General features: G+C 44.4%; 1 protein-coding gene across 4 annotated transcripts in view; it reads right to left on the bottom strand.

Annotated features, from left to right (window-relative positions):
* Positions 1–766: 766 nt before the first annotated feature.
* Positions 767–20,596, bottom strand: part of LOC115370038 (beta-1,3-galactosyltransferase 1-like) — a 93,140-nt gene continuing 73,310 nt past the window's right edge. For 2 of the 4 annotated variants that reach the window (XM_030066842.1, XM_030066860.1), the window contains one exon: positions 767–3,112. In XM_030066842.1, the coding sequence (XP_029922702.1) occupies positions 1,857–2,843 (987 nt within the window). In that variant the 5' untranslated portion in view covers positions 2,844–3,112 and the 3' untranslated portion in view covers positions 767–1,856. Of the gene's footprint in view, positions 3,113–3,414; positions 3,499–5,522; positions 5,609–20,596 lie in introns of those variants that run through there. The other 2 variants (XM_030066834.1, XM_030066852.1) reach the window with 2 other exon arrangements.

Genomic DNA, 20,596 nt, shown 5'->3' with positions numbered 1-20,596 from the left:
GATTAGTGAGCTGCCATATCCATGTCTTTGGGTGATTTGTTTCTTTTTTCAACGAAAGAATAAAAGTATTAACAGGAGGAGAATCCCTACAACAAAATCATGACAAAAACACATTCGCTTCACCCATAGATCTACTTTTTGATCCAGGAGTATCAAAAATGCCAACAAATCAGAGACAGTGACAACATAACTATCCTAAAACCTATCCAAAAAAAAAAAGCTGTCTTTTTGGGCCTGATTCCAGTTGGCTTGATCATTTCTCCTGTTTAGAAATTATGGCTGAAAACAGCAATTGATGTGCCTTTTACGCTCATGCTACATTTGACTTAATCACACACACACTTACACACACAGTAAGCATGCTGTGCTTGCACACACACACACACATTGGCTGGGATAAGAACATGGCCACGCTGATTCAAGTGCTGCACAAAGAGTGTTCAGTGGCACTAAGTGTTGATAGTGAGGACCTGCTTCAAACAGAGCGCAGCTGCACCAATGAACAGCCACCCTAATGAGATCCTTTCATTTCCACGACTGATGTTTTCACAACAGTCATACATACCGTGGCACTTCAGAGCATAATTACTTTTCCTCATTTGCCTGTGGGTATACCAAGTTACAGGGCACGTACAGTTAATAGGACTGGGTAGACAGAGGGTGTATGAATAAAAACTTCTTTGTTGTTCACGGCAAGAAATACAAATATCAGTATTATAAAAGCATTTTTTAATCAAGTAATTGAAAAGAAGAAAGCACTCAAAAATGTAATATATGTTCTCAATATACACTCCCGCCGCCCTTACACCTGTTTCTCCTTCAGGTTCAAGTAATAGAAAATATAATAGTCTGCAGCCTGCTCACAACACTGCCTGAGACAAATAACTGCACATTACACATTAACAGAAGTAATATTCACTTGGGAATGCAAGCAGCTGATATCGTCACATTGCCGTCTGGATAGCAGCAAATGCCACTATTTGGAGAAAGGACATCTTTATCTATGTACAATACAAAGATCTCTGGATCTCTTGTAAGAAAATATGTCTGATTCTGAAAACAATATGTTAGAATTTACAGAGGCAAACCGGTCCAGTCATTCAAACGCAATCCGCAGCTTTGCTAGAGTAGAGCGACATGGCACGTGTGTTTGAGCCTGTATGTAAGATTAGCACATTGAATCATTACAATGTAAACTCACCATGATAACAGCTGCTGCAGTGCCAAACAGTAGTACATCCAACAATAACACTTCATAATGGTTAAAGTACATCGACTGAAATAATATGAGGAACATTCATAATTAGAACTGGTGATCAACCCAAGACAGGGAGATGATGTCTGGGTTAAAATAAATGTGTTGGCATGTATTTACTCTGGAGTTTGAGTATACGCTGGGGACAGAATTTTTGCCCTATATGAATGAGCAGTTTAGCATGAGCCTCTATGGTTCCTGTCTGGTTATTTCTTATTAAATATTGCATGGTGCTGGGAATATGTTTGTACCACTGCCTGACTTTTGCCTCATTTGTTTCAAAAATATCTTGCGTTGTCACATTGTTGGACAACACGTTTCCACCTTTGTGCCCGATACATGAGTGTGTGAGCTTAGTAGCACTTTTTAAACACCTTTGTGAAGGAATACAAGGAATAATACAGAGAAGAATTGTTTCGGCCCTGTACAAACGAGACCTCTGGCAAAGCAGTCAGCGCCTGGACAAAGCCCTGGATAGTTTATCAGCACTGTTCCTTCAGCTCAGTGATGAATTTGCCAGTGTCACTGATGGAAAGTCAGGTGAGAAGAGGGCATTCATCCCTCCCTAACTCTTCCACCGGCACCACTGCTGACAGTCCTGCTAACATTTGAGGTGTTTCTTGCTGGTCATGTCGTTCCAAATGCGGTGCATCTCCTCAGGGGAGATTTGGTGGACGGTGACCACTCTGCGGTAGCGGCAAAGGCTGTAGGCCATCTTCCAGTGGTTGAAGCCGCTGTTCTGGAAAGGGTGGATGCCCAGTTTGCGAAGGCAAACCCCCACGTACACGTCCTCCAGGTGCAGCAGCCTGGTGTGTAAGGAGGTTTTGTAAATGAGTTCAGCCACGTCTGCAGAGAAGACGTACCCAGTGCCAGAGCAGAACGGCGGGTACTTACTCTCTGGATACAAATCCCTGGGCATGTACCACTTGCTGCGCATGTCTCTGATTGGCCCACCGTTGATGACGTAGCCAGTGAAATACCTCCTTCTGGGCTTGGTCGTGGGCTTCAGGAGGTTGTAGATGAGGTTCTCCATGTTGACAAAGATGTCACTGTCTGTCTTGAGGATGTACTGAGCCTTGGGGCAAAAGGTGGCCACCCATCGCATGCCCATCAGAGTCTTTAGGGTGAGGTTGTGGTAAGAGTCAATAAAATCCTCCACTACAATGTCATGGAAGATCTGGCTCTCCTGCTCCACCATCTGATTGAGGACGGCATCTGTGTTGCGGCCGAGCAGGAAGAGCGTGACCACACGCACGTCAGCAAATGTGCTTTCATCGCCCCATGTCTCCCGGATGGCCTGGCGGGCGTCAAACTCTTTGTGTGTGGTGCTGATCAAGATCACCAGGAAGGGCGCCTCTGCCTCGCATTTCTTAGCCTCATTAATTAGGTAGCCAAAGTCATGCGGGTTGAGCGAGCGCGTGCGGATGTTGCTGAAGGTGGTGTTCTTCTGCAGCTTGGGTGTCTTGCGAATAGGGATGGTCAGCTGGCCCACATAGGAGGTGGAGGGGCGCGACACACTCAGGTACCACAGAGCGCTTGCCCAGCACACCACTGTCAGCACATACAAGCAGGAGACCTTTGAAGGCATTGCTGTTCACTTGGCTGGCGTTACCAGTGGCAGCAGCGTTGGAAACGTTGAGGCCACACCTCCATGGGTTGTCCTAGTTCTGGCGGTGCAGCTTGAGGCTGCCTCCGCAATACACTTGACATTAATTTTAGATAATGGACTGCTCAACAGTCTAATGTTGGTGTTCCAGTTGAAATGGAGTGCTGCAGAGATTGCCGATTGCGGCCATGGTGTTACTGTGCTCCATTGCAGCTCTTCGAGGCGATGCTTTCAGCTCTTCTTGACAGCATCTATAAAAAGATAAGAAAAGAAAGAGTAAATGGTGGTATAATGTGAAAATATCTGTTGAAATACCAAAAGGAGGATAAGCACATTGATTGGTGGTGAACTTCCAACATCTAAAATGGCATTTCTAACACAAAGCACTGTGATGCACTTAACTAGATTTCCTACACTCCATTCATTAAAGTCCATATCATCAGTCCACTGGGGAGGCACACAGCACTGTGCCATAGCCAGTTACCCTATCACTCTATCAGTCTCTGATAAGAGCTGTGAGGTTTGAAGAAAGTGAATACACCAGGAAACTCACTCGATTGATAGAGCCTGCTCTTCCTCAGCTCCGACCACTTTCTGTTTACAAACGCTGTTTATCTCCCTCTTATCCTCCCTAGACCAGACACAGCCCTGCAAATCAGCCCTACTCTGGCAGTTTGAAAACAGGAGAGAAAAAAAGAGGGAGGAGAGAGAGAGAGAGAGAGAGAGAGAGAGAGAGAGAGAGAGAGAGAGAGAGAGAGAGAGAGAGAGAGAGAGAGAGAGAGAGAGAAGGAGTGAGAAAGAGAGAGAGAGACAAACACCCTCATGGGAAATGTTTCAGAACCATCCTCCCTCATTCTCTGCACCGCTCCCTTGTTTTCAGTCCCCGGCTTCCTCCCACCATTTCCTCTCTTCCCTCACCACCCTCCTCTCTATCTCTCAGTCTCAGACTGAACTTGGCACGAGGACACATTTTACTCTGTAATGAGCTATTCCTCTGTTAGTCGGACAGGCACAGCTGTGGCACTTATGGAACTTCCCTAAAAACAAAGCCCCTCTTCATTTCGGCTGCTAGTTTCAACATCTCGGAGAATCGCTGCTTTAATTGGACACACCGAGAGTGCATAAGGAGTTGCATTTAGGCTCCAAACATGGAATACCACGAAACCTCTGCCTTTTACGTTTGTCCACATTGCACATGCTGCACACGCACCGGGAACTTGCATCTGCGTGTGTATTTGCATTATTTGTGTTTCCAAGGCAGTGATGGATACCTCCTTCAAAGGATTTTTGAGAGCCAAAGTAAACCTGATACTGCTTTACAAACAGACTTTTATTTGCGACAGACATAATCTCCTTTGACGTCGCGGCGGCTCTGTTCTTATTCTGATGTACACAGACTTGGGAAATGCATTTTCTCTACGCATAACTGATGATGAACGAGAAATCCCATAGATCCTATTAAAGATACGGCGTGTGCTGAAAAGTGCATTGATGCTCGCACTATCGCTGGCTGTGCCTGTTTTTAAGATGGAAGGGCTGAGATAAAACCGGTTCATTCTTTTATCAGGCTTGAGATTTCCCATCTCTTGCAGTGTGAGATGATTCTTTTCATCAGGACTTTCTCGTATTCCTCCCCCATTCTATCTCTTCCCCCTCGTTCGCACCGTCTCTCCTCCTCTTTCGGAGGCAGAGTCATCAATCTCATGGTCCAGTAGAATCCATCTCATCACGGCTGCTTTTCCACTCCTCCTCCCTCTCATCCTCTCAATCACTCTCCCTCTCTACTTCACTGGGTGTTTGATCTATCTTTATATGTCTCACTACCTCTCTCTCTCGCGCTCATTCTCTCTCTATCGTTCTGGCTTTTTATTATTTTCCTCTGTAGGAGCTTGATCCTTCTCATTTCAAGTTTCCCATACTCTCTTGTTCCTTCTTCATACAATCTTGAGTCGCCTTCACTCCCCTCCATCTCTGTCTGTCTGTAATTTGCGCGGGTGGGGTGTGGTGTTGCTCTGCTCCTGGCTGGCCTGCTCGCTCATATCCCCTGTCTCATCGGCAACTCCTATCACAGACGGTCTTTCTAAAGCCACTTAGTCTCCAGTGCCTCCTCCCGTCCTCATCTTGCTCTTCCACAAAATCACTCAATCATCATATTCATCGCCTTCCCTTGACCTCACTCCCCCGCAATCCCTCCTTCTCTTTTGCCGACCAGCTCACGGAGCCCTCTGTTTTCACCTCTGCCGTTTCCAGGGGAGTCAGCGGGTCTATCTGTTTCATTATCTCGCGCGCTACTGTACACTCCCTTTTCTTTAGCTCGGCATAACCAATATCCTGCTTTGGTAATGCAGAGCACAAAGCCCTGCAACCTGACTTCCTCTCAGAGCAAATTGAAAGATGGGCGTATCGCGTCATGCCATCCTGTCACTTCAAACTGCATTAGCGCGCAGTGGAGACCTTCCTCCTGCTGTGCTGCACTTCCAGGGGAATGTCAACATATGGGCCTATACGCTGTAATTCTGATGATATGCTGTAAATCTAGCACTGGAGAACAGAGCGGCGCTATTTATTTGTGGTTAGCGCAAAAGTAATTTATGACAAGAAAGCACAGACCACACACACACACACACACACACACACACACACACACACTTCACAATGTACCGATTCAACACAGAAGCTGTTTTAAAAGATGTCTGTGATAGGAGCGGTGAAATCATGGATAATAGTATATGTTTGCTCAAATGGAGGGAGCTCCCGCAATAAACTGGGAACAGCCTGCTTTAAAGCCTGGGAGCACTGGGCCCAGCTGCCTCCAGTCGGCACTGACGATGCCCCGCCCACCAGGCATCTGCAAGACAGGTGAGCAGAAGACAGACAGGCAGGGAGGGGCAGGCCTGTCTCACCTGTTTGTGCTTGCGATAAATAAACTACGACTACTACTAATGAGCAGCGACTGAATTATGCCAGTAAAAGAATAAATGACATAATGCCAGATGGCGGTAAATAGTCAACAGGCATTGATTTGGAAGAATAAGAGAAAACAAAAAATCAAAGTGTAATAATTACAGTTATTATTAACATGCATTCGCAGAGCTTAGCACTAATGATCTGAATTGGTTGTCATGACAGCGCAGTGATGGTGGGGTGAGTGAGAGAGAGACAAAGAGAGAGATTAATATTAATTAAGGTTAATGTTAATATTCCTGCTGTTAGTTAATGGACATAATGCACAAATTGTATTTTGAGCTTTTTTTTTGAGCTTATTTTGTGCTTTGGCAGCGTTGTTCTGGAAACCTTCATGCCAATAAAGCCTTTTGAGAGAAAGAGAGAGAGAGAGAGAGAGAGACACTAGCTGAAATCAGTTGGGAAGGTATGCAGTTTGCAAGCCAGCATTAAATGCTTACTGTCTGCAACGCGGCCCCTCTGGGAAGTCAGTTTAGCAGCTTCACACAGAAATCTGCAGCACAGGTCACCGCTGTGCCCCACAGTAACACCGCCTTTATGTAGAGGAGACATTTCGCTGATCTACAAGTACTAGTCTCGGGTTAGTAAGCCAGCGAGGTAAGTTCGTACTAAAGCTTATGTGTTTTGCTCGAAAATACTCTCCTAATAATTCATTTTGACAGAGCACCCAGATCTCAGGGGGGGTGCCCACGCTCACTTGCTTCAGGAAGTGTTGTGTGGAGTTTGCCAGGGTGCCCATGTTTTACTTTTACTGTTTGTTTTAAACATGCCGCATGAATAAAGTTGACAGGACATGAGACTTATTATCATATATTAAAGAAATCAATGTTTAGAATTTTTGATTACACGATCTCTGCGTCTGGGACAAAGGGAATTTGAGAAGAATGCAGTGTATTATCTGTTCCACGGCCTGCACAAACAATGACCCCTATGAGCCGGAACGAGCTCCAAGGCTACAGAGATGTGGGAGTTTGTGTCTCGTTTTATGTTGCACCAGATAATTGATTGCAGTCATTAGAGCAGCGCAGAGTGACCTTGCTTAGGGCGGCAGTGACTGTGTGGATGTGAGTCAGTGAGTGAGTAAAAGATAGAGAAAAACAGAGCGAGATAGAAAGAGACACACAGAGAGAGAGAGAGAGATGTGGCTAAATAGCTTAATAGTCTGTAATGTCTACTATCTCGCTCTCCAGTAAGCACTCAAGGTAAACGTGTGTGTGGCAAACGAAGTTTACACATCTGTAGGTAAATAAATCACATTCCGAGCTCAAGGCTGACATCCCGCATTCATCGCATCTGGTTGAATCTTACAAATTTAATGATTGGCAGAGGAAAATAAGGAACGCCGGCTCTTTCACCTGCCGTGGCTGTGACTGCTGAAGTAAGCAGAGCTGTCAGAGCGTTTTATGTCGAGGAAGTCTTTGCATCACGGCACGATGATGGGCTAATATATGAAAACCAAGAATAACCTGTAAAAAGGAATCGACAAGACGAGCCAAGTGGGTAATGGAAACAGAAAATAATTGCTTTTTCGGTTGAAGGTTGAAAAATGGTTTCCTGTGTACCTGATATTATTTATCAAAGACACCTAGTTCCTAGGTTGTGCTTAGGGTTGCCGATATAAGTTAAATATATGGATCGCCTTGCAAATCGTGTGATTATTGAACGAACAGCAGCTTCTGAGGAGACCCACTTTGCATTCAGCCGCTGAAACAAGACAACAGAGTCCAAAGCGGACAAAAAAACGTGTGTGAACTCGATACGGGAAGCATGTGAATGTGAATCGTTTACATTCATTTGTGATACGGCATGCTGAAGAAGCTCTATTATCATTTTATGTACACTTCAGGGGTTAAATTGACCTTTCACACGTGGTGCATGGAAACACACATGAATAATAATTGTACCCATACGCTCACAGCAAACACACCGGAACCAAGCCTTTGTACATACCCGCATATTGCACATACATTTTTACACAATGCATGCTTCCCCACAACTCTCGCACACCTTATCTAGAGCTCCTTCTGCTGAATAGGAGATAAGCTCAACAGGAGGTTCATAATTGCCTGCCATAGAAAGACAAACTGTCGGTCGTATGTTCATTTTTTGATCCTCTTTTCCCCCAATCGTCTGCCAAGTCTAAAAACCCATTATGCCGTTTTCTAAACATTCAAAAGAGGAATTAATGCGTAAAGAATTTAACGGCAATGGCCGAATTGGTCAGCATCCCACCTAATACGAGAGTGGCACAATTAAAATGTCAGGGCTGGAAGACTCCCAGCATGGCGCTCGCTCTGCCTTTGTTTCCTGGATAATAAAGGACTCAATGATTGTTGTGGGGAAACACAGCCAGCCGTATAGTCGGTATTACAGGCCATGGGCTGGACACTCTGAGCTTAGTGCAAAGCCTCTGAATGCAAAGCAGCTTAGGAGTGACAGAGGAAATGGGATATCAATAGCGGCCAACAGATTTGGCTGCAGTGCAGACGCCTGATGCTCAGTCCCCACTTCAATGCCGACCTGAGCCCGCAAATGTGCATCGGGCATATCGCACCGTCACCATGCAGCACCCGGAGAAAAATTCGTGGCCATTGTTTTGACCACCCCAGTGTCGGGCAATACTATGAACTTGTTAAATGTCAACTTACTGTGCTTTTCTGTTCTGGAGAAATTAACCGAGTCAGTCTTAACAAGGAGTGTAAATCTTTGGCTTAGCGGAGATTCAGTTGGATTCATAAATAACTAGTTGGTGATTCAATGTAAAGGTGCATTATGCAAAACATGAGGACTATTTAGACTCACCTGACAAAAGTGTGGAATAAGCATGCAATTTGATGCTTGAGTCTAGGGGGTTCTCATTGTTGGCTCAACTCAGAATGCTTATTCCATGTCAGGGAAGTCTACATAATCCTCACTTCAACTGACCTCTAGCATTTTTGTATACTACAAGCATACTATGCCTATAGACCAACATGTAAAGTCGTTTTTTTTTTTTTTTTTTTTTAATAATCAGGAATCAAAGAACCAAAGTATTCCATACTGGTTCAAGTTAAAGCGATTCATTTTCTTTTCTTCCTTCAGCCGACCGATGCAGTTGAACAGGCAGAATTTAAAATCAATGCAATGAATCACAGCAGACCTCTGATCTGAACTGGGGTTTGCAGTGAACTCCAACCATCTGGTGCCCCAAAGCTGAGAATTCACTGCGAGTGCTGTTTATTCCAGGGCTGGTTCATACTCTGCTATTGTCCTTGTGAAACTCTGTCAACACTGGCAGATGAGTGAACAGGAAAAAGAAATGGGGACTGGAGCAGAAATATAGATGCATTTAATCATTGTTGAGCCAATGTTCTGGTCTGTAGACCTCTCCAAGAAAAATGAGCAAGCAGGCAAGCAGGCAGGCTAAGGTGCCTTCAGTTTGTTTTGTAGTGTCACAGACACCAATGAGAAACAGCATCAGTCTTCGCTAAAGGGTTTGGAAAAAGGGGACATGGCAAACAGCTTCAGCGGGCTGCCCACACCAAGCAGACCTGTGCTCTGAATGCTAAGCTCCCTCATAAATTGGAAATGACAACTTGATTCATGCAGGTAATACATTTCGCTGTCCGACCGGGTGACATTGCTGTCATACAATATTCAAGCTCGCTGCTGCGTCAGAGTAAGAGGGGACGATGCTCTCAGAACACATTGTGGAGGGATGCTAATGTTGCTGAGGAGTAGTCAAAAACGCCCTCTAATAAATGAAATAAGTGATACATTCGGTCCTGATGGTGAACCAGCTGGTAGGAACAAATGATTGAATGATAAGGACAAACATTGAGATGTTTCTAGAAGCTGGCACATATTGTGTGCTGTCAAAACAAGGCAAATGCAATTGCATCTTCAGGGAATGCAGTGCTAATAACTTCCACAGATCTGGCAACAGATCTTTGGAAGAATTTATAGTATTGATGAAACGTGTCAGCTGTAACGACCGGAGGAGTCGAGCAGACTGGGGCGAGGCACTGCTCACTTTTTTTTTTTTTTTTAACTTTTTTCTTTATCCAGGGCAGGGTTTTGCTGAGCACGCACACTCAGCACTTCAACAGCCCGCCTCACGTTAGGCTCCTACGTGTTCCAGACATTCACATCTGAAAGCTGCTCAGTGCAGCTGCAGCTTGGTACAGCCTGCAACGCAGCGGCAGTGGGGACAGGAGAGGGAGGGGACAGCATTCGAAAGGGTGACCGTATTTTCAAATCCCTAAACTTGAACCTTTGTGCATGCACACACGTATGCACTAATGCACACCTTCATCAGGATGGGGGAGCGCACCTTTCAGAGTTATGGACAGCAGCTCAGCAGACAAAATATTGTCTCCCAAACTCCACCAGGGGTCCCCTGAGGGTTGTGCCTCAAAAGTAGATGTCAAATGACTTCAATCCTGGCACTGTGAGGTTCAGCCGAAAACGCTGAAGATTTTTTTCGGATATAATATATGAATGTTTTGTTCAAATTGTGGCCGTGAATGGCAAAAAAAGAGGGACAATTTAGTGGTGAATGTTGCAAACCAGGACATTTTAGTGGTTTACAGATATTTGTCAGGCCTCGGGACACCCGGGACAATCTTGGACATCATCATGCAAGCCATAAAAACACTTTCCAGCTGCTTAACAGGCCTTTTTCAGCATCATAAAACATCTACAGCTACATGAAAGTAAAAGAACAGATGAGAAATTCAAGCTGCAGAAGACAACTTTGCACACCGGTGGCTCCAAATGGCAACGAGAGGTAACTGTCAACATCAGGAGTGGTGTGATGAGATGCCACTTTGATGCATGTTTACCAGCCTAACCACTCTGTGACGCTTAATATCAAAGGACACCAAAGAGACTAGAAGTTTTGATTCACCACTTCACCTCTAATCCGCCAGTAAGAAAAAAAAAAAAAGCTCAGAAGGTGAAAGCCAAAAGTTATCCGCACAATGAGTTGTTTTAAAGCCATCTTAGAGGTTATATTTGCCTGAGGAAGACCTTTTTAGAGGTCAAAATGTTGCATTAAATATAAGCTCTAAGGGGATTTAAAACAGCTCAGTGTGCAGATAACTTCTTTTTGTCTTTCACCTGCTTTAGCTTTAAAATTCAGCCCCTGCACAGGAGGCTGATCTCTCAAGATTGCTATTGTTTCGCTTGCAAAACCCGGCCGGGCACCACACCAAGCGGCTGGGTGGTAATAACAGCGAGAAACTTCGGTACACTAAATTCAGAAACAGAAACAACTCTCAAAGCATGCTACAAAGTGTTTTTTTTTTTTCCACTGCTGATTACTAAGAATCGAGCTCTGACCTGCGAAGAAGCTTGATTACTTTCATCATCACAGCGATCTCAGTCCATGTCCTGTGTTTCATTTGTTTGATTGGACTAATGATAGACACATAGCAGCTGATCCAATCATCATCCGCTATGTATTTTAGCAAAAAGAAAGAAAAAAAAAAAAAAAGTTGCTGCTGCCCTGATTTCAAATGGTTGCAAAATCAACAACTCAGGCTTGTGAAGTTTTGCGAAGTGAACAACGGGAAGGAAATCAGAGTACGAGTAATCTGTTAATCCCAGGCTGACTGTGTGTCTGCTGCAGTTTTCAGAGATGCAGAGGAACCTTTGTGTGGGCCTGAAAAACACAGCAACACGGCAATCAATAGCAGCCTGCAGCAGAAGTTGTAGTCGCACCGTGTAGCGCAAACCTCTCAGACCCTCTCATTTAAACACTCCCTCTCCGTCGGTCGCTCTCTCCCTGCCTCCTCCCCGCCGCCCTCTTCTCTGGAGCATCGATTGTTAGCCAGTGAAAGTGTCCACAAGCATCTTCAACACTAAAAGCCTCGCTGGCCATAAGTCTCCGATGAGCTTGTAAATTCCCCCGTATTGATCTGCCTCGGGGCAGTCTCTCAATATGTTCCTCTTTTTTTTTTTTTTTTTTTTGCTTTGTTTGTATCCAACAACAAAGAAACAAATCAGAAAACCATAGTGTCTCAAGTATAATAACTTTGGCACAAGGTCTTTCCCGACCCAGACATTATCCACTGAGAGCCACAAATAAAAAAAAAAAAAAAAAAAAAATCCACTGGAAACTTCAATTACATGCAGACACCGAAACACATTAAAGAGCTGCAGTGGTGCTAATAGCACTGCATTGAATAAAAAGTAACAATTCTGATTCATTAATAGTTTGCAGACTGATTTTGCGAGTGCAGCGGACGGTGAACAACAGGGTACAAACTTTTAGTGCCTCACAACCGATGAATATGTGTTTTAAGGTGTGTCAGCCAGGGCAAAGATGAAGGAGGGCTTTATTCTAATTATTATAAACATATTATGTCCTTGGCTGTGTTAGACATAGAGGACATTTAGGCATAAACATGAAAATTAGTTTTTAAGCCGGCAATTCACGTGACTTATGAGGCATTTTCTCCATTAATCAGAGGTAGGGATTACATTACATTACCCAGTTACAGTTACAGTGTAAGGAGATTGAGCGCACACCTTCCACTCCTGGCTGCCAAATCCTGTTACCGCTGTGGAGCAGAAATGCAACAATGCCCAAATTAGAGCCAGAAATGTGGTGCTTTCACAGGCGGAGCCAAACCACAGCCCACCGCTGTTTGCTGCATGCTGCCACAACACGGCCCTTCTCCTGTGGTTAAATGCAGAGAGAGCGATGATGAGGAGGGTGATGTGGAGAAACAAGTGTAGGAGGACGGAGATGAGGATGGCAGGATGACCTCCTCTGCTCAGGTGCAGCAGGGCTTGAGTGATACAAGATATTTCCTCCTGACTTTTTCTATGGACGGCCTATTCACCAGAGGGATTATTGAAAATAATAGAGTAGAAATTCTATGTTGTTACTGTAGGCTAGGAACAAGAAGTACTGGAAATATGTTATCATTTGGATTGGATTATTTAGCAATGGATCAAATTTGTCTTAAACTTGATAACAGGAAAGATGAGCACCTTAAAATAGCGATTCTGGTCTTCTAATTGGTTAATTGCCCTGAATTGCGACAGAGCTGAGCTTAGCTGCAGCCCTTATTATTTAGCATATGCAGCTGGTTTGCGCCTGCCTTTGTAAATCAGGGCGTTAATGGAGAGAATAACAAAACACAGTGATCCACAGAGACTGACAGAAAAAAAAAAAAAGAAAAAAGCTCTAATCATCCCATGGAGAGGAATATTCAAATCACCCTAACATTACCATTCTGAGCAATCACCTTTCTCCCATCATGCTCCTGTGTCCATATGGCAGCGTTTTGCTTCGAGGATGAAAATGCCCTGATCGACTAGGCACTTACTGACACGAATCGCATGATAATTGTGTTGCCCGTGTGGAGAGTTTCGCTCCACAATGAAACACCCAGCAATCTAAAAAAAAAAGTGGCACTTTATCTTATAATATGATGGATTGGACGAAATTGAAATAAGTGATGGTACATTTTAAGCACAAATGGGGAACTGCAGTCCTTGGCCGGCAAAATTAAAACACATTCAAGCACATCATCCTCTTTATTTTTAAGATAGTGAAAGATGAACTTGAGATGAGTATTTTTTTTTTTTTCCCAAATGGAGCTGGGAGGGATTCAGTGTCAGGGCACTGCAGCTGGGTGGCTTGCCAGCGCGGGGCGTCTGGTTGAAGGATGCTCCCTCTATACTAAGCCACCCTGCGACCCCAGCGGAATACTTACAGGATATTCTGGAAGGGCACTGCAGCGAGCGCGCTCCAACATTGCAAAAACACCAGCGAAAAACACCACATGCCATTAGAAAGCTGCTGTCACCGAGGGAAGCTGTTCTTTTTTTTAAAATGCATTTTCTGCTCATCTCGTGAATCTGACACACAGATGACAAGATAAAAGACAGAAAGACACACACAGATGTAGTTATATTTGTATACACACAGAGATAGTGGGATGCACTCTGTGTTTACATACAGATAAAACACAAATCTCCCTTATGACTCGTCTTATCCCCACATGACTCCCTTCGGTGGCCCAACACCCTGTTCTCAGCAGATGACAGATAGCTGTGTGGGAGATTAAAACACCATATGTTCACCTGAGGGACTGCAGCACCACGGCTATCAATTAGCACCAGCAAATGTGCATGCACACACACACACACACACATGCGAACCCATCTCGGCATTCTAATTTACAACAGGAAAAAAAAAAATTATACAACTTGAGCGAGCTAATTTGCTTAACTTTTGAACTTGCGAGCTCACATGCCCACCACTGCAGAGACAGTCAAACAAGCGTGATTCACATTAACTGATTTACCCAGGAAAACATCTGCAGGGAGCTGATGGAGACAGAGGATTAGCTCTTGTCCAAATATATGTGCTTGGTGGTGGCGCCCGGTGGCAGAATTCCTCTCCCCTCTGTTTCACCCTGCTGCAGAGCTCCAGCCTGCATCAGGGGGCGAGGAGTTATCGGGAACACCATCTTAGCGCTGGCAGACAGGGGCGGGCACAGCGTGGAGAAGGCTGAACATATCCTATTATATAGCGGGGCGCAGACAACTGCACCTGTCTAGATAACGCATGTGACTCCAGGCACTACTGATGCAGAGAGGAGGGAGCACACGGCGCAGAGGCACGGCGCTGGAAGAGCAGACATGCAGACACACTCGCGCCGCTTTTATCGAACACACGAGCAAGTGCAAAGATCCTCCACTGTCTTCCCATGTAAGAGGGGAGAGCACATCGTTCGTGACACACACAGGCCTACGCTCAGGCACAGGTGTTCTCTCTCTCTCTCCCTCTCTCTCTCACACACACACACTCACACACACCTGCTCTGTGTCTTCGCTGTGGGCTGACAGAGTTCCTGCTAGTTGCTCTGTTGAACCTGAGAGCTGAGCGGGTGCCAGATGAAGGGTCCTGTGGTAATTACCTTGTCTTCCCTCCCGTCCACTGTGCGCGCGCACACACACACACATATACACGTACACACGCAGACACACACACAAAACCACACACCTCTCTGCCGTTGCTGATGGCAGCACAGGCTGAGGACATGCAGCTTCAGCACTTCCTTACAGTAAGTAACATTCTTCCTACTGCGAGGGCACACACACACACACACACACACACACACACACGCATGCACGCACGCACACACACTGCTACAATGTAGGTGTTCTATAGAGCTGAGATCTGCACGGTCTAAGAGCAGGTATAGGGATTGTGCATATGCTTAGGAATTATGCTAAAATGCATGTTGAGCCAATTATAATGAGGCTTTCCAAGAGCATGCTTTGCGCATAAAAAATGTGCCTGGGCAGGGATTTGCACAGGAGGCCTGCTGTTATTTGTAATTTGGAACAGTGACTGATGCAGGCAAATGCACTACAAAACACACGCACACACATACATGCACACACACTCACACACACACACATGCACGTAAAACCCCAGAAAAGACAGAAAAGCGGGTACTAGAGGGTTGGCTGGCTTGCACGCGGTTCCATTTTGCCAAAATTATACTGTTTGATAATGGCACTGCGCTGTTTGTATATGGTGTTGTTACTCTGTGTTTGTCTTTGGGCATTGCATTAATGTGATGTCTCTGTCCACTCGTCATTTTTGTTTGTCTTCTGTCATTTTTATTTGCGTCTGCTGTTGTTTGCGTGTGTCTCTTGCTGCTGTTGTTTGTGTTTGCCTGCGATCATCTTGGGTGTTTGATAGTTCATGACCTTTTGTTTGAATTTTCCATTACTCTTACCTATTGTCTAATATCCACAGTGCATTAGTTTGCATCCTTATACATGGCTTTGTATAGTTTGTTAATGTAAATTGGTCTGATTGGTGAACTTGAGCTTGAACTTCTAAACTGAAAAAAGCTCACAACCGTAGACACAGGAGAAGTTGGAAGACAAAGATATAGTAATGACAGCATATAGAGCACAATACCATAATTCTGGATCCCCATAACATCAGGTTTATGCTTGAGAAGACATGTCAACGTTGAAACCATAGAAAATGACATAACATAAAAAGGAGACATGCGCGCCGTCCCATGCAGATAAAAAGTGAATGAAGTGCGACTGGGAGGCAGATGCAATATATTATCTTAATTGTGATTTGAAGGTGGCTAATGAGTTTTCTCTCGGATTCCTGGAAACAAGAGAAACCACGACAGTCTTCACTTTTAAGTAAGACGCCTTTGTTAATCTGGCATTGTTCTATTTTAATTCAAGTGGGGTCAGCGAGGTCGACAAGCTCCTCTGCGGAAGATTGATGTCAGTGAAACAGACACAATTATATTTGCATTATATTCAGCAGACGAGACTGCCTTCTTACTCTTACTCTGTTAGATTCCTGCTCATGCGTCCTTGCAACACACACACACACACACACGCAGATGCACACACATACAGCAACGAGTATCCTTGGCAACATATTTCAGATGCTAAACACTGCCATTAACAATCTGTGGGTTTAAGAGTGCAAGTGTCCTTGGCTGTGAAAAGAAATGATATTCTGAATGCACATACAAACACAAAATAATAACAAATGAAATGATCACCATAAATTAAACTAAGTAAACAGATAATAAAATAATTTCAATAGAATAAAATAATATCCAGTGCATGGTCGCCAGGGGAGTGGCTGAATATTAATAGTGCTTTCCAGAGACACACTCAAATGCGCACATACATGCACGCACACATGCACACACCAACCTACGACCAATCACCAAACGATCCTCTCACCCTCCCTCCACACAAATGCATACATGCACACACACACACACATACACATGCAGGCACATACAATCTGCACTTTCCAGCAGAAATCACAGCAGGCACTTTAGCCGGTGTGATGTGTAGACGGTGTGATAACCTGCGGACAGGCTGCCCACAGCTGCCTGGGGCCTTTGGAGGTGAAGCTGCTATCTCCTGCCAGCGTGAGGCCCGGTCAGAGGCCACGCTGCTCAGTGTGCCCCTGGTAAATAAATGATTCCAGCTGTCAGGGCCACTAAGCCTCAGTTTTACAAAGGTGAGAGGCAAGAGGAAGCATGTCTTTGAGTCAGTCTCTCTGTATTTGGGTGTGTGTGTGTGTGTGTGTGTGTGAGAGAGAGAGAAAGAGAGAGAGCGGGTGCAACAGAGGTTACCGCAACGTGTGAATACGTTTCAGAGGAGTACGACTCCGACCTCAAGCCTTTCTTTGACAGAGATACATACTGTGGTGTTCATCGTTCTGTCAGTCTGTCAGACAGAATTAGGCGCAAACACATAGAATAAATGCATGCAAGAGCCATATAAGCATACAAGGATATGTGCAGACACACACACACACACACACTTGCACGCAAACAGCAAACAGACTGTAATTCTCTGAACTTTTAACCTCTGGCAAACACATCATTGGCTGGAGGAGTGTACAAAGAAACGGTGTTAACCTTAAACTCTGCTTTTGTTTGTGTCGGAGGCGCCCTGGGGAAAGACTGCAAGATCAGAGGGATTGTGGGTAGTATGCAATGGGTATGAATGAGCGTTTTTATGTGAAGGTTTGTGTGTGTGTGATGGAGTGAGGGTGCGTACGAGCCAGAGAAAGAGGAGGGGATAATAGAATGTGGGCGAGACTGAGGCAAGAGCGTGTGTGTATGTGTGTATACATGCGTGTGTGTGGGTAAACTATACAAAATGTATAATTGATTGCTTTGCTATGATGTCAGGATGCACCCGATGCCAGTGTTTCCATGGTGACTGCATCTAGGGAATTGAATGGGGGGGCTATAAAAAAAAACAAAAAACAAAAAAACAGGGGTGAACCTTAACTTCAAATCTTCCTTACATGCTGAAGGAGCCGGGAACAATTTTTAAAAAATGCGCACAACATCTCCTGCAGTATGAAGGCTTGAAGCCTCTGGGGGGCTGACGATATTTGCAGCTAAGCATGGCTAAGCAATGGACATTTCAATTTTCCTGTCCATAACGGGACAAGGTTAACTGGGGCGGATATTGGTAGATTGTACCTCCAGCTGGGTGTCTGGATCTCTGACTGCTACTTTAATGAGAGCTTTTCACATATCCTCACTTCCAGGCCAGGCTTTGACAGTGCAGTCATTGTTGGGGAGAGGCAGGAAAAGAGAGGAGAGAGAGAGAGAGAGAGAGAGCGACGGGAGGAGAGAGCAAAAAAAGAGCCCAGCGACGAAGCATGGTAGAGTCAGTGTTATTAATAAAGTATTTTGCATGGTAATACATTAGCTCGTCACTAGATGTTTCTGTTTAATCTCTGCTCTAATTAAACCGCTTACTCAGCTTGCTCGTTTTTGTGATGAACGTGCTGTTTTACTCTGTTGATTACAGGGTGCTGTAGCTAAAAGGGACAGGAAGGCTGAGAGGGGTGCTGGTGTGCCACCGACTTGTGAATGGAGAGACGGGCTGTCGGTGTTGTTGCAGTTGCTACCAGTCCTGCAGAGGTCGCAGATTAGTTAAAGCTTTAAGCAATGCAAGAAGAATCACATGCCCTAACCTCATGGCGTCGTTGAATAAAGTGGAAATCGGAGATGAGGGTGCAAATCGAATTCAGGATATGTATCACTCACAGCGTTGTGGGCTTGTGCAGAAAACACAAAGGCTCAATTATGCATGATCTTTCCATCCAAATCGACCCAAAATACTGTAACTGTTGGTATTTGAGCTAATAATTGTCCACCGGGCACCGATTTTACTCGCCTGCAGGGGGCTTCGCTTTTCCTTTGATCCTTTGCAAGATTTCCTCTATTTTTTTTTTTTCCTTTTGACTTTTCAGGTTTTCTGCAGAGTTTTCCTGTGTGTGCTCTGCTCAGGAGGTGCTGCTTTGTTTTTCTATAAAACGTGCACCTGTACAGCCATTTGAGACTGTAACCGAGATCAAGGGCTCTAAATAAACTTGAACTCGAAGCTGGTGTTGTGGAGACGCAACCTACATCCTGGTGTAAATGATGTCGAGTATGCTCAAACTTTAATGAATGCTCTGATTGGTTGACTACATGCATAGTTAATGAGGTGCCCCGTAAAGCTGTGCTGGCAGACAGCGCCTGCGGACTGCTTGCTGAAATAGCTGAACCCAATCTTTCCTCAAAAATAATAAGTAGTAGAGGAACAATTAGAGAGAAGCGTGATGCTCATTGGTGATAAAACACTTGGATTTACCAGCAACTTGATTTTGAAGAATGGAGAGGCACCATTGGTTTGTATGGACCAAAAAAGAAAACACAGCTAACTAACTTGTCTAGTTAGGTGGGGTTAAGCATGTGGGACAAGGACACCTCCCCTCCGCTTAGGAATTGGCTAAACAATGAGACAGAGCCACAAAAACAAATTATGACAAGCAATGAACCATCAAAAATGAAAGAAATGGCATCTCTCACATTAGAAATCCATTGGCGGTTTTGTTTTTCTGGCTGAGGCGAGGCCGCTGCACTGGATCTTTAACAGCTTCTATTTCACCTTTAATGCCCTCCTCTATTTTAAGATCAGGATTTAAGTTAAAGTTAGTCTGTGATGTATATTTTTGTCGCCATGGGGATATATGTTTAGCACCGCTACCCTGCAACCCATCTAATGTTCCTACCACTCAACACCTTTGAATGTCACGTGTGCAAAAAATAATGCCAAATGGAGAAGCCACAATATCGCGGTCTGACCCTATGCATTCATAATGTTATGCATTTATGAATGCATAACATAGCATTACATGTCAAATGCATCGTAACATAATGTAATCAAGCAGTGCTACTTATCTAGAGTGCAAGGTTCAAGTCAAGTTCAAGTTCATTTATTTATGTAGCCCTCTATCTTTCTATCCATCCATTTAAAGCTAAACAACTTTAGATTTAACAATGGTGCTGCTTCTCACTTGTGTCCAGAATACAGAGTGCCTCGAAATCCTCGGAGTGCTCTCCATCTGGTGAAAGCGAGCCCGATGTTGATGGTGCTTCCCCCTCCTCCTCCTCCGCCTCTGTCTCTGTTTTGTCTGACAGCTTTTAAAAAGAGAGCAAGGCTCCTTCAGTTTGATAACTAATAACTCTTGGTTTCAGCACAGCATTTTGTGTCAGAGTCAGAAATTCGGTCCTGAATTCGGAGCTTTTCCTATAAACTCTATAGTGAGATGTGGAGATGGGCGAGGTGATGGGACGATCGGGGCTTGGTAAACACAGAGAGGCTGCGGAAGCAAAACACCGAGTGGTGCCACAAACACTGCACATATGGACTATAAGGCTGCAGCAGCATTGGGTTTATTTTACAGATGTTTGCCATTTGCTTGAACACATTGTCCATTTGTTACATTGCAGACATGCAAACTGAAAGCCATTTTGCAAACAAAATAAGACATTTTGCCTGCATAACGCTCCTACACTCACAGAACATGCAACAAAAGCAAATATTTCCATCAAACAACACAGCCTGTCATCAAAATGCTATATTCTTTCAATCAATCATTGCATAACGGACATTTGTGCTGTATGCCTGCGCCATTTGTTGATACCTCACATAGTTATAGTTCTGTCTTTTCTCCAAAGGTAACACACCCTGTTGCACTCTGCACCTGCACGCTTTACTTTCTGCACCTTTTGCTGTGTTGAAATGAAAAAAGCTACGTTATCTTGGAAAGTTTTGCTCATTCATTTTATTTTTATGTGCACGATTTTCTGTGCCCATGAACTGTCGTTTATATGTAAGACACATGCACCTAGACCAGAATCATAAATACTATATATTTTTTAAAATCATAATGCAACTTATGAAGCAGAAAC

Source organism: Myripristis murdjan, chromosome 2 (assembly GCF_902150065.1).
Source record: "Myripristis murdjan chromosome 2, fMyrMur1.1, whole genome shotgun sequence".
Taxonomy (NCBI): domain Eukaryota; kingdom Metazoa; phylum Chordata; class Actinopteri; order Holocentriformes; family Holocentridae; genus Myripristis; species Myripristis murdjan.
This window is presented reverse-complemented; position numbering and strand designations above follow the sequence as displayed.